Genomic DNA, 13,921 nt, shown 5'->3' with positions numbered 1-13,921 from the left:
ATAATTCTCTTACTAATGGTCAAAGAAATAAAACCAACTAAGATAAAGGGGAGAAACCCTGTTGTATAAATTCTGAAATAGTTGGATGAGACATTACTAAGTTTTTTTTTTTTTTTTTTTTTTTTTAATTTTTTTGAGACAGGGTCTCTTTGTGTAGCCTTGGCTATCTTGGACTCACTTTGTAGACCAGGCTGGCCTCGAACTCACAATGATCCGCCTGCCTCTGTCTCCCGAGTGCTGGGATTAAAGGCGTGCTCCACCACCACCCGGCTTACTAAGATTTTATAATTTTACCAGCAACCCTATTTCTGAGCAAACACCATCACTGCCACCTTACTATTTCTCAAGACTATCTTATCAGAATTAGTCTCTATTTCTTATTCTTGATTGGCAAAGAAATACTAGATTTGCACTTACAAAAAGGCTTGGGAGGCTGGGCCTGATGGCATAGGCCTATGGAGGCACTCAGGGAGGCAGAGGTAGGCAGATCTCTGGGAGTTCAAGGCCAACTTGGTCTACAAAGCGAGTCCAGGACAGCCAATGCTATACAGAGAAACCCTGTCTCAGGAAAAACCAAAACAACAACAAAAAACGCCCCCCAAAACTCAACCAAAAAAAAAAAAAAAAAAAAAAAAAACCCAAAAAAACCCAAAAAAAACCAAAAACCCAACAATAATAACAAAGGCTTAGGAGTAGGTACAAGCAATTAAATCTTGTCACTGGTATAAATGACTTTCCTCAACTCAGGACATATGAGACAATAATGGTAGAATTTAGAGACTAATAAATTCAAATATCCTTTTAAGCTATATCATAAATATATGGTATAAAGGTGCTTTATGAACAAAAGAAACACACAACATGGTAACCTGTGAGAAAATCGTATAAAGAAGTTTTAGTTGTTGCTTCTAGGACAAAGACCAAATCATATTTACCAAATTTTAACATAATTTATTCACTGTACTGTACAACTCGGTTTCTTATTTATATGAAATACAATTAATCAGGGAAGAACTAGGGTCTCTCTCTTCACCTTGAATCTCTTATACTGTTTTGTGAAAGGAACTAAGGAAGTGGTAAAGGGTATTAATGAAATGTTGCAAAAATAGCAGGAAGACCAAGCTCCTGTTTTTGGCAAGGCCAGTATGCCCTGAGGAGTAACAGTGCTCAGTTGCAGCAGCCAGTCAGAACCTCCTGTGGAGCCTGCTTAGTGCTGACTATACTCCGTGATAAAGAAGATTAGGGTCTAGGAGTGGGACCCACACATGGCTATGCTTCAAAGTTCCACACATGATCCTGCTTTCCACCCAAGTTAAGAAACGCCGATGAAAGATTGATGGAGACCCTAGAGGGAGTCAGAGGACAACAGTGGAGGAGAGTGTTTTTTCCACTTGTTTTTGTCATGCAATTTGTTCACGGCTGCTATGTTTATAATATTGTATAAAATGAACCATATACAAGATTTTTTTGTGGGGGAGGAACAGAGTTTAGATCAGTTTTTAAAATTTAGTTTGCTTTCACTGCTGGCAGATGGCTAGACAAAAAGTCACATGTCATCTACTTAGATGAAATGTGTGACAGATCTTTAACTGTTAATTTATAAAATAATTCATATAAATTTATCTCTCATAAGATATGAAAAAAGTAGAAGAGACCACTGTAAATAATTCAGAGGACCACATAACCTGGTTTATGATCAAATTATTATTTCAGGTTATAGGTATCCCATATCCTCAAAAAATCATTTATTTATTTAGACAGGGAGGGACTCATTATGTAGCTCTGGCTGTCAAAGAGGTTTCCCTGCCTCTGCCTATGGGATTAAAGGCTCTGCCACCACAACAAGTCTATTTATTTTAATTTGTGTGTGTGTGTGTGTGGGTGTGTGTGTGTGTGTGCGCGTGCGCCACAGTGGAGGCCAGAAGAAGGCATAAGATTCAATGGAACTGGAGTTTACAGACAGTTGCGGGTTGTCATTTGGGCGTAAGGAATTAAAACCCAAGGCCTCTGAAAGAGCAGCTGGAGCTCTTAATTGAGCGATCTCTCCAGCTCCTCCTATTTTTTCTGAAAGCAGTTATCATAATGAAAGATTTGTTCAATAATGAAGTACATTACTAGCTATTCTTGTTCTCTTAAAATTCAGCATAGTTGAATAAAAGATGAATCCACTGATCCAGGGTCTCAAAAAAAAAAAAAAAAAAAAAAAAAAGAAAAAAACAGAAGGAAATATAAAACACCTTGTCTAATACTCTACAAACTACATAAACTAAGGCTTTTGAAAAAGAGCAAACCTAGAGCCTGGACTTCGAACAACCCTTGCAGTATTGCTGAACACACTACTGGGGCATGTGAATGATCGGTCTTAAATTTCTGCTTCTACAATTTCAGAACCAAAAATGCCCCTCCCTTATCTCCTTGGGACACACTGCCATCTTTGTTAGAAATATAAGCCTGTGTGGTGGCGCAGGCCTTTAATCCCAGCACTCAGGGAGGCAGAAGCAGGTGGATCACTGTGAGTTACAGGCTAGTCAAAACTACATAATGAGATCCCATCTCAATAAATAAAAAATTAAAAAAACCCAAATAAGCCAGGTGGTGGCGGCACACACCTTTAATCCCAGCTCTTGGGAGGCAGAGGTAGGTGGATCGGAGTCTGAGGCCAGCCTGGTCTACAAAGTGAGTTCACGGAGAAAACACAGAAGTACACAGAGAAACCCTGTATTGAAAAACCAAAAGGATAAATAAATAAATAAGTAAATAAATGTCTTAAAGGTGCCTATTATGACGGAAGATTCCACAGAGTGTCTACATGGACTACTTCTGTGGACGAGGCTGGCCTCGAACTCACAGAAATCCATTTGCCTCTGCCTCCCAAGTGCTGGGATTAAAGGCGTGCACCACCGCCCATCTGAGAATATCCACTTTTAATGAAAACTATATTTTCAAAAACAAAGAAAGTCTAGTGACAATAGAGCTATAACTCTCTAATATCTGCCTTAACAGGAGCTAGTTGGAATCTTGTATTTGCTTTTACATTCAATCAGCCGGAGTGTGGCATTTTGATTGAAGGACAGGAGGAAAACTGGTTTCACAAAGAAAGACCCTCTGAAAGGTTACATGGAACCACTGTGGGCTCACAGCACAATTCCTAGAAATTACTCTAATAGCCCACTGCAGTGGCTGTGCTCTCATCTTTTAGAACTCCTTCCTCAAAGTAGAAACAAGCAGAGACAGACCTGTGCAGTCAGCACAGGCTGACTAAAAATATCCTATCTTTTTCTTTTGTCTTCCTCTTCCAACTGTCCCATAATTATAAAGTTCTTTCTAGTGTGAAGAAGGTCTGTTTCCAATTTAGGCTTGAATAAAAGTGTGAAACAGCCTTTCTGTTAAGAATAGGTCTCTCTCTCAGAATAGGTCTCTTAAGACAAGCCTTAAACTGCAAACTTAAAAAAAAAAAAAAAAAAAAAAAAGAGCAGGATATACACACCATTTGAACATAAAGCTTTGTTTTTTGTCTTTGTTTTATTTTCAGACAGTGTCTCACCCAAGTCTGGCTGGCCTCAGCTCACAGAGATCCACATACCTCTACCTTCTCAGTACTGGGACTAAAGAGGTGAACCACCAAACCCAGCAGACAAAGTATTTTAAACAATTTTCAATTAACGTCTAAACATTTTATAACATATATGTATTTTTAAAAATATACTGAAACTGATTTTGCAAAAACTTTTTTGTTTTTGTTTTGTTTTGTTTTTGAGACAGGGTTTTTCTATGTAGCCTTAGCTGTCCTGGACTCGCTTTGTAGACCAGGCTGGCCTCGAACTCACAGTGATCTGCCTGCCTCTGCCTCCCTGAGTGCTGGGATTACAGATGTGCGCCAGTGTGCCCAGCTTTCAGTGACTTTCTAGTAAGCAGTTACTAGCTTAGGATTAAAGAATGTGATCACTTGAGAACTATTCTCAGTTCTTACCATCCACAGGATAGATCCAGACAACTGCTCAAACTGATGGGACCCACTCCATCGAGACTTCACTGTGGCTAGACCAAAGTCACCTATTTTTACCGTGAGGTCTTCATGAAGAAATATATCTGAGGTGTAGTAAGTAAAGGAAAAAAAATAGATCTCATTTTCCTTCCAAAGAAAGCAGTCTGAAAAATTCAGGTAAAAAAGATAGTGTCTATAATATTGTAGTAATATTTTCTTTTTATACAGTAATTCATATTTCCTCGGAAAGTCAACAACCCTGTTTTAAACAAGAAGCATTTTATTTAGCTTATATGACCTGCTTTATGGATTTCTCAGGCCCAAAATATGTGAACATAAGGCTAAGATGCCTTCCTGAGCCTCTGTGAAATCTGGAACTTTTAACTTGCTGTGGCCCAGGTACCCTGTAACACTGGGGAAGCTACATAGGCTCAGTCAAAAGAAAAACTGTTTTCCTCATGTCACTGTTACATAACCTTCAAATCTCAGCTACTACTGAGCAAGATTGATGAGATAAAGCAGTTGTCACAAAATATTCACCTTATAGGGCACATAAAATGCAAACAAGACAAAAAGCCCCACTATGATAAACTCTTGTACAGACTTTCCTATAGTGCCCAGTCATTCAGAAACCTGCCCAGGTTGTATCCTGCTCTACTATACCCTTATGCAAATTGATTCATTTTCTTTATAGCACATTAAACTTAGCATGAAGCTTTTTTACATAACACAAGGACAAAATGCAGAAGAAAAAGTCAGGGTGCTTTCAGACTTCGAAGACCAATTTCAGGAAGGATACTATTACTCTTGAGGTCTCTGTGGATGATTGACTTGGCGTGTAAGTAACTGAAAAACAAAACATTTTAACCCAAGTTAAGACTCTGAGTAGGACTTTGGCCTCAAAATCTACAGAATATACTTAGGGGTGTAAAGACTTATTTAGAAATAATGATACAACTGAAGTTGGTATATTGTGATAACTTCTTTACATAATAATTGATGATAAACTTAGGATTATAGAAACATTTCACTATTATATACAACCCAAACCCTGTTGTATATAGAGACTCTGCTTTATCTTACACTAGTTACACATACAAACCTTTCCGTCAGTCAAGTCTAGTTACTCACGTCCTTGACAAATCTTACTAGTTAATCTTTCAATGTTCCACTCCTGCACCTGTCCCCAATCAGCGTCTCCTCTCTTCTCCACCTATTCATATTCTTAAATGAGCAAATATTCTCTTCTCACCAGGGGCCCGGTAGAAAGTGATCTTTCACTGTGCAATGACGCAGTGATTAATGCAATAGCTTGATCCTTGTTTTTCTTTGTTTTTCATGTGCCTAGGGCTTGCTTTGCATTTAGAATAAAAACTCCGTCAGTCTTACGGAAGTTTGGTAAAGACAGTTAATTTTAAAGGAGGCATAATATATTTTTAATGGCCACAGTATATTATTCTATAATATAATTATATTACCCTATGATGATGATGGTGATGTCATCTTTTTGGAGACAGGTTCTCACTATGTATCTCTGGCTGTCCTGGAACTCACAGAGATCTGTCTGCCTTGGCCTCCTGAGTTCTGAGACTGAAGGTGTGGCACACCTGCCCACATGATATTATTTTAAAGTCAATGTTACGTCATCTGTCCTTAGTTATCCTCTTTTTGTCGTTTTTGTTTCTTTTCTTTTGTTTTTCCAAGACAGAGTTTCTCTGTGCAGCCTTGGCTGTCCTGGACTCACTTTGTAGACCAGGCTGGCCTCAATCTCACAGCAATCCTCCTGCCTCTGCCTCCCAGAGTGTTGAGATTAAAGTTGTATGCCACCATGCCTGTTTCTCCTAAATTATCCTTAAGCATTACTTTAGTTTTAGATTTTATTTCCAATGAATAGAACAGGGCCTGGCAGGTGTGAAGTATTCAATACGTGCCTGTCAAAGCAACTACAATAGATGCAAGTTATCTGTCTTATTACTGGAGACACAGATGTAAAGGACTTTGAAATCTAACAGTGACCACATTAAGTTCTGACTTAAAATCAGGATATAAAACCAAAGTCATGTCATGAACACTATTAAAAATAGAGATTTATAAATAGTTCAGACTGTTTGCACTTCTTATTTTTATTAAATGTCTTTATTCTTCCAGAAAGACATTAAGATCTGCAACTATTTTTTAAACAAAAATTTCATTTTAAATTACCTTATCCAAAGTAACCCCTTTTTTATCTACTCCTCTCTTCCTCCATGCTACCTCCTTCATAACATTTATTACAATCTAAATGATCCTGTCATGACTCTGCGCTCTGTGCTTCTGCTACATCATTACAGCTACTTCTCTTAAGCAAAAGAATGCGAGAGGTCAGTTATAGGTCTCAACTGCTTTAAAACTTTTAGAGATTTATTTTTCTTATTTATGTGTATGTGTATGTCTCTATCTGCCAGCTACACATGTGCAGATGCCTATAAAGGCCAAGGTAGGGTGCTGGAGAAAACAGGTTCCCTGGAACTATAGTAACAGGCAGTTATGAGCTACCCAATTTGAGTTTTGGGAACTGAACCTGGGTCCTCTGGAGGAGCAGCAAAGCGTTTTTGTTTTGTTTTTAAAATTAATTAATTTATTTATTTTGAACATATGAGTGCTCCATTTGCATGTACACCTGCATTCCAGAAGAGGGCATCAGATCACTTTATAGATGACCACCATGTGGTTGCTGGGAATTAAACTCAGGACTTCTGGAAAAGCAGCTGGTGCTCTTAACTGCTGAGCCATCTCACCAGTCCAGCAAAACATTCTTAACTGCTATCTTGCTAACCCTGCTTTGTAATTTTTGCAATGTCATAAAAAGATAAGAACAGGTGAAGATAAACCCGTGCCAATAAAGACCTTTTTTAGGATGGGAAGATCTTGAATAAATGCAGGGGTGGGGGGAGGAGGTGGTGTAATGAGAGTGCTGGAATGGAGTGAAGGACTTCACGTAGATATGGAAGCTAATACAAAGCAAAAGCATTCTCTCTTTTGAGGCACGGCTTTACTCTTCAGCTCACACTGGCCTTGAACTCACAGCAATCTTGCCCCTACTTCCCAAGAGGTGGAATTATAGGCTTAAGCAACCACACCTAGCAAAAGTATTGGCCTTCTAGTCAGGAAGCTACTGTTGTTTTTCTGAACGGATATGATGTGTTCATTAAACTACACTCTAACCTGCTTATGGCCAAAGATAAGTGCTGCTGTTTGCTCTGGTCAGGTGTTGAGGGCCAGTGGTAACTTACTGCAGACTCCTAACTGGTCAAAGTGCTGAGAATGAGTGTTGGTGTTCAGCTATAACCAGGACATCTCCATCATCTCCACCAAGGAAGAAGGAGAAAAACAACAACAACAACAACAACAAACCAGAAGATCTGTGTGAAGACTGACTTCTGTGTGCTGGTTATCTGCACAGCATCTGCATGAGATTTGGTCTACATCAGCACTGTTTCATGGAGGGGTTGAGGGGTCATAGGTCCCAATCACCCCAATAATACATGGGATGTATATACAAAAATATGGAGACGTGATGAAGAGAAGGGAAGAAAAAGGTGTTCCCTGATGGGCGGCATTAAACACTTTCAAAACTCTGATCAAAAGGAACACAGCAAAAATAAAGCAAGTAAGTTTAACTGAAGGGTTGAAGAGAGAAAATTTAGGGTCAGGAACTTGATAGATATCGATCAAGATACATCCGATTGTTAATCAGTGACATTCTGGTTAGTGAGACCTACAGCAAACCTAGCAGAGCCCAAAGTTGCAGCAGCTGCTTCAATCCCTTACAGTACAAACTGCTTTCCTAATTTTTATCTAGTATTTCCTTTCTGTAACCAGAACTGCAAAAGAGTACAACGGGACTGTATAATGGAAGACTGGAAGGAAAAGGAACTCCATTTGCCTAGCCAAAAAAATGGGGTGCTGCCACACCCAATAGCTACATCATATAATATTTCAAAGTAACTACTGCCCTAAACAGTTCTATACACATGACTGCTAAGACATAACTCCCTAAGCTTGGAGTAATTACAATGGAAGATGTCAAATCAGTACATAGTTGGCTGGGAGTAAAGAAGAGAAGAACATTAAATAAACTATGACACAGTACTGAAGTATATCCATTATTTAGGATAATTACAACGGATTTCCTTCCTACTTTCTAAATACATTTCTTTACTTTAGTGCACGCATATGTGCGCCCACCACTGTTAGGTGTGGAATTCAAAGTCAGCTTACGGAAGTCAGTTGTCTTCTCACTGTGTTGGTACCGAGCACTGAATTCAGGTGGTCCGGCCTGGTGAGAAATGCCTTGACCTACTGAGCTATCTTGGTGACCATTCCTTTCTACCCTTTTAGTATGTTAGGAGAGCAGTACAATTTGTGTGTGTGTGTGTGTGTGTGTGTGTGTGCGCGCGCGCGCGCGCGCGTGCACATATGTTAACATTAGGAAAGAACAAGTGTGCTATCAAATAAGTACCACACTTGACAGGATTCTTTTGCTAGTGTCCTCCCTTGGAGAAAATGTGTGTTTACCAAATCTACTCATACAAGTGCAAAAGCACTTGATAACGTTTGTCTTTGTTCTGTCTTTCAAACTTTTACACAAGATTTACCTTTTCAACATTCTTTAGAGAGCACCAGATGATGCCCCAATTAAGATGCTTTAGACTCGATCTGACCAACACAAACTAGACTGGGATTCTCTCTTGTGGTAGGCATAAAATTTATAATCAAGAGTCACATTGATTCTAAGAATCCTGTAAGACTATATTTAATTACAATCCTACAATAATTTTTCTTGACTTGCTTCTATAAAATACTTTCTTGATCCTATGTTTGTATATTCTCTTCTTTGTAGCTAGATGGATTTTGTTTTTAAGACATACTCTAAAATTTTAACTTATTAAGTTTAGTTTTCAGCTGGGTATGGTGGTCCCTGTCTGTAATCCTAGCACTTGAAAGGTTGAGGCAGTAAGATCTCTGCCAACCCAGGATAAATATTAGTTCTGCCTGTGATACAGTGTATAAAAGCAAAACAAAACAAACAAATAAACAAACAACTGTTGCAAGACAAGCAACAACAACAAAACCCCCAAACCTCAAACCCAAAACTTCATTTAACAGCTTTTTTAATTTATTCATATTCTGGGACACAATTTTACTTCCTAAGCTGGCTTTGAACTTACAATTCTCCTGCCTCATCTCCCTAGTGCTGGGATTACAGGTGTGCACTAACATGCTAGGTGGTAAACAGAAAGCCGTAAAGGTCAGAATGCTAATAACTTCCTTACATCAGTTCCTTTTTTATTTTTATTAGCCCAGGCTGGCCAGGAACTTAGTATATAGTTCAAGTTGGTCTCAAGCCTATGGTGATTCTCCTGCCTCAATATTCTTAGTGCTGAAAACACAAGCATGGATTGGTTGCCAGACCTGGCTATCAGTTCCTTTTTTTGTTTTGTTTTTATTTTTGGAGACAGGGTTTCTCTGTGTAGCCCTGGCTGTCCTGGAACTTGCTCTTGTAGACCAGGTTGACCTTGAACTCACAGAGATCCAACTGCCTCTGCCTCTTGGGATCAAAAGCGTGTGCCACCACCACCCAGCTCTATCAGTTACTTTTAAGAAAGCTCATCATAGGGGCCAAAGAGAGGGCTGAGGGTGGCTGCTCTTCCAAGAAACTTGGGTTTGCTTCTCAGCACCACAGGGAGGCTCATAAGCACCTGTGGGCTCCAGTTGCAGAGGATCCACCACCCTCTTCTGGCCTCTGCAGGCACTGCACACACGTATTGCACTTATATACATACATGTAGACAAATTACCTATATACATAAAATAAAAATAAAAGGTAAAAAGGTTCATCATATTTAAGAAGAATATAGTCAGAAATCTCCTAGGTTGCTATCCTCAGGTACACTCATTCATTCAATCTTGACACAATTACACTCAGCTGCTTGTGTTTTGCTTCTTTAAGAATACCATGAAAGACACTACTCAAATGCTTTGAAGAAACTAAAATACTAGGGTACACCACCTGGCTGACAAACCAGTCTAGTCAATTAGTCTATTTGGGAAGGCCTCTAGTGGCTCATTTAAATTTGTTAGTATTTTATTTTCCAACTATTTCTGGCCGGCTATGGCACCTGCACTTAAAGTCTTCTTTCCCCTAACTGCATAATCCCGCAGATGTTCCTCAGACTTCAAGCAGGAAGCTGAGACTCTGTCCTCTGACTCCTAGCTCTCTGTGGAGTTTGGCAGCTGCCCGAACTGATGGGTGTGACAGTAGTGACATAATGCCAGCTTAGCCTTGTTTCCATCACATCAATGTAGAAAGGAACAAGGTTGAAGGGAATGACATTCTGTTACCTCGGTTAGCAACAATTTACCATTTAAAAAACAATTTAAATTCCTAATGGGTAGTCTGTGTATTTCTCATTTGTGCTTTAGAGTAGCCTAAATTCTATTTTTATTTTTATTTAAAAAATAGCTGCTTTCCCCTGGCATGGTGGTGCATGCTTTTAATCCCAGCACTGGGAGGCAGAGCCAGGTGGACCCCTGAGTTTGAGGCCAGCCTGGTCTACAGGACAGCCAAAGCTACACTGAGAAAGCCTTGAAACACAAAAAACAAAGGGCTGGAGAGATGGCTCAATGGTCAAGAGCACTGTCTGCTCTTCCAGAGGTCCTGAGTTCAATTCCCAGCAACCACATATATAGATGGTAGCTTACAACCATGTATATATGATGTTATCTGATGACCTCTTCTGGCCTGCAAGTGTACATACAGAGATACAGCACTCATATATATTAAATAAATAAATAAATCTTAAAAAATTTTTTTTCAACAGCCAAGGGTGTGGTGCACACCTTTAATCCTGGCACCCGGAAGGCAAAACAAAGAAAATATATCTGATTACAAAGTCTTCAAAGTATATGAAGAACTGTTAAAGTCAATAATAAGACATAGGGACCAAAGAGCACTGACTATCTTCCAGAGGTCCTGAGTTCAATTCCAGCAGCCACATGATGGCTCACAAGCATCTATATTGGGATCTGATGCCCTTTCCTGCCATGCAGGTGTACATGTGGACAGAGCACTGTATATCTAATAAATAAATAAATCTTTAAAAAAACAAAACAAAAAACCCCTAATCTTCCAGAGGACCCAGATTTAATTCCAGGCACCCACAACTATCTGTTAACTCTAGTCCAGGATATCTGAAACTCTTTTCTGGCCTCCTCAAACACTAGGCATACACATGGTACACAGACATACATGCAGGCAAAACACCAATACACAAAATAATAGCAATAACATATTACTCAATGAGCCACAGAAACTGAATGTATGGCACTTGTAATCTGTGCACTTCAGAAGCCAAGGAAAGAGGACCAAGAGTTCAAGTCCATCTCAGGATTATAGAGATCCTGCCCCAGAAAAAGGATGGAGAAGTAGGGGTACAAAACACTTTCTTAAAGGTGCTAAATGAATGGCCAGTAAGTACATGCGGACATTTAACACCCAAGACACCAGGGGAAGACACATTCAGATTACAATGTGAGCTAGCAATTCACCACTAGAATGCTCATCTTCCAAACCTGCAGTATACCAGTCTTGGCAAGGATAAAGATCAGCGAAAACTCATACCTTACTGGTAAGATTTGGGGAAACAGTGATAATTTCTTCTAATGTTAAATTTAGCATATTAGCAGCTCTAATCCTGCCTAACCCAAAGGAAACAATGACAGGAATCAACAACAAAGGCTTATACATAAGTGCCAAAACACAAAACCAACACATACTCCAACCAATAAGTGGATAAATAATGGTATATTCATACCATGCACACATCCATCATGTGGATGTTATAGTCCTTAGGCTGAGCAAAAGTAAATAAGTACCTCTTTAAATTCAAGTAAAGGCAAAACTAAGCCATACTGAAAAAACATTTTCAGTAGCTACCTAAGTCTAAGGGTATATATTAATTGTAAGAATGAAGAAACACTTTTTTTTTTTTGGTTTTTCGAGACAGGGTTTCTCTGTGTAGCCCTGGCCATCCTGGACTCACTTTGTAGACCACACTGGCCTTGAACTCACAGCGATCCGCCTGCCTCTGCCTCCTGAGTGCTGGGATTAAAGGCGTGCACCACCACGCCCGGCTAAGAAACACCTTCTTAAACTTTTAGTGCATTTATTTATTTTTGGTAGGTATGTGTACCCCATGGCTGTGTAGCAGTCAGAGGAGAACTGGGGTAGTTGACTCTCTTCCTTCACAACGTAGGTCATGAAGAATGGATGCCAACTGTCAGGCTCAGCTGCAGGCTGCCTTACCCACTGTCCCATCCTGCCTGCCTATGAAAAGCCCTTTGAGGGTGTTCTTTATCTTGATTTGGCTAGTCATTAAGCACTTAAAGTTGGCGCATTATGTTTTACATATCAAAAACACAGTAAATTCTAAATGTGTGTGAGAGTTATGCACATAATGTATTTCTGTGCAGCATGTTGCTGCCTTATGACTGCAGAGGCAAGAAGGGGGCATCAGAGCCCCTAAAACTAGAGTTAAAGATGGTTGTGAGCCACCATGAGTGCTGGGAATTGAACTCAGGTTTCTCCAAGTACAGCCAGTGCTCTTAGCTGGTGAGTCATCTCAATAAATTCCCTAAAAGGGAAAATAGCTATTTTGTTTTTTGTTCTTCTTTCATTTTTTTTTTGGGGGGGGGGGCAGGGTGGTTTGAGACAGGGTTTCTCTGTGTAGCCTTGGCTGTCCTAGACTCACTTTGTAGATCAGGCTGGCCTTGAACTCACAGTGATCTGCCTGCCTCTGCCTCCTAAGTGCTGATATTAAAGGCATGTGCCACCACACCTGGCCAGATATATTTTCAAACATTTCCATTAAGACTTGTCTTTTCCTTTTCTTGAGTTCATCTCTTTTCCTGCCATACTGGAGATTGATCCCAGGAACTCACGCAGGCTAGGCAGTGCCCTATCAATGAGTTACATATCTCCAGGCATATTTTTAAAAATATATTTTATTAATTTATTCATATTACATGTAAATTGTTATCCCATCCTTTGTATGCTCCCATTCTCCCTATTTTTGTTTTTTTAACAGTCTCTTTGGAGGAAAACTAATTTTAAATTTGATGTACTTCAAACCATTTATTTTCCTTATTTCCCTTATCTTTTGTGTTCTAAGAAATCAGTGCTTATCTTTATACTACAAGGATTTTTCTCCTTCATTACTTAAAATATTAGATTTTGTCTTTAATCTACTTCAAAGAAATGTATGTTCTGTGCCATCTAATAGATCATGCTTTAGTTTTTCTCTGTGAATATCTAGCTGTTATAGCAACGTTTGTTGAAGAACTGTCTTCATGAATTGCATTAGTACCTTGGTTAAGGAAAATCAAAACAAGAGAATACGTAAATTAGAGCTGTACCCAAGGTTCCTATTCTTCCACAATGATTTCTGTGTGTATAGTTACACAAATGCCACACTGTCTTGATTACTGTGGTCTTATTGTAAAATTTGAACTCTCCAACTAAATTTTAAAAAACTAAACCAGTAAGTGTTAGATGACACAAAATGAACATTTTTTTGAAATGGATTAACCATTTTCTAATGCACCAATATGATACTTTTGTATCTCTTTCAGTTCCTATTGGGACATGCATTAGAGAGAGTAGTAAATGCCCCGTTAGAAAATACTTTAGTAACTTCTAATAAGTAGAACCCCAGCCTGAACAACATACATATATACACTCACACACAAATATAAGTATATATATGTTTCCATAACATTGGTGGGAAAGCAAAAAGCACACTATTCTTTGATTTTGTAATCTGTATCAAACACTCACCACCTGAAACATAACCAGAGGCATACTCATTATAAACAAGGTCACTAAATGGGGGAAAG

The 13,921-nt window shown here is 39.1% G+C and overlaps 1 protein-coding gene across 3 annotated transcripts in view; it reads right to left on the bottom strand.

Annotated features, from left to right (window-relative positions):
• The window catches only part of Braf (B-Raf proto-oncogene, serine/threonine kinase), a 114,716-nt gene that overhangs the window by 17,313 nt on the left and 83,482 nt on the right, over positions 1–13,921 (bottom strand). For all 3 annotated transcript variants that reach the window (XM_051151672.1, XM_051151671.1, XM_051151673.1), the window contains 2 exons: positions 4,785–4,831; positions 3,971–4,089 (listed from right to left, as the gene is read on the bottom strand). In XM_051151672.1, coding sequence (XP_051007629.1) covers positions 3,971–4,089; positions 4,785–4,831 — 166 coding nt within the window. The remainder of the gene's footprint in view (positions 1–3,970; positions 4,090–4,784; positions 4,832–13,921) is intronic.

This window comes from Acomys russatus, chromosome 10 (assembly GCF_903995435.1).
Source record: "Acomys russatus chromosome 10, mAcoRus1.1, whole genome shotgun sequence".
Taxonomy (NCBI): Eukaryota; Metazoa; Chordata; class Mammalia; order Rodentia; family Muridae; genus Acomys; species Acomys russatus.
This window is presented reverse-complemented; position numbering and strand designations above follow the sequence as displayed.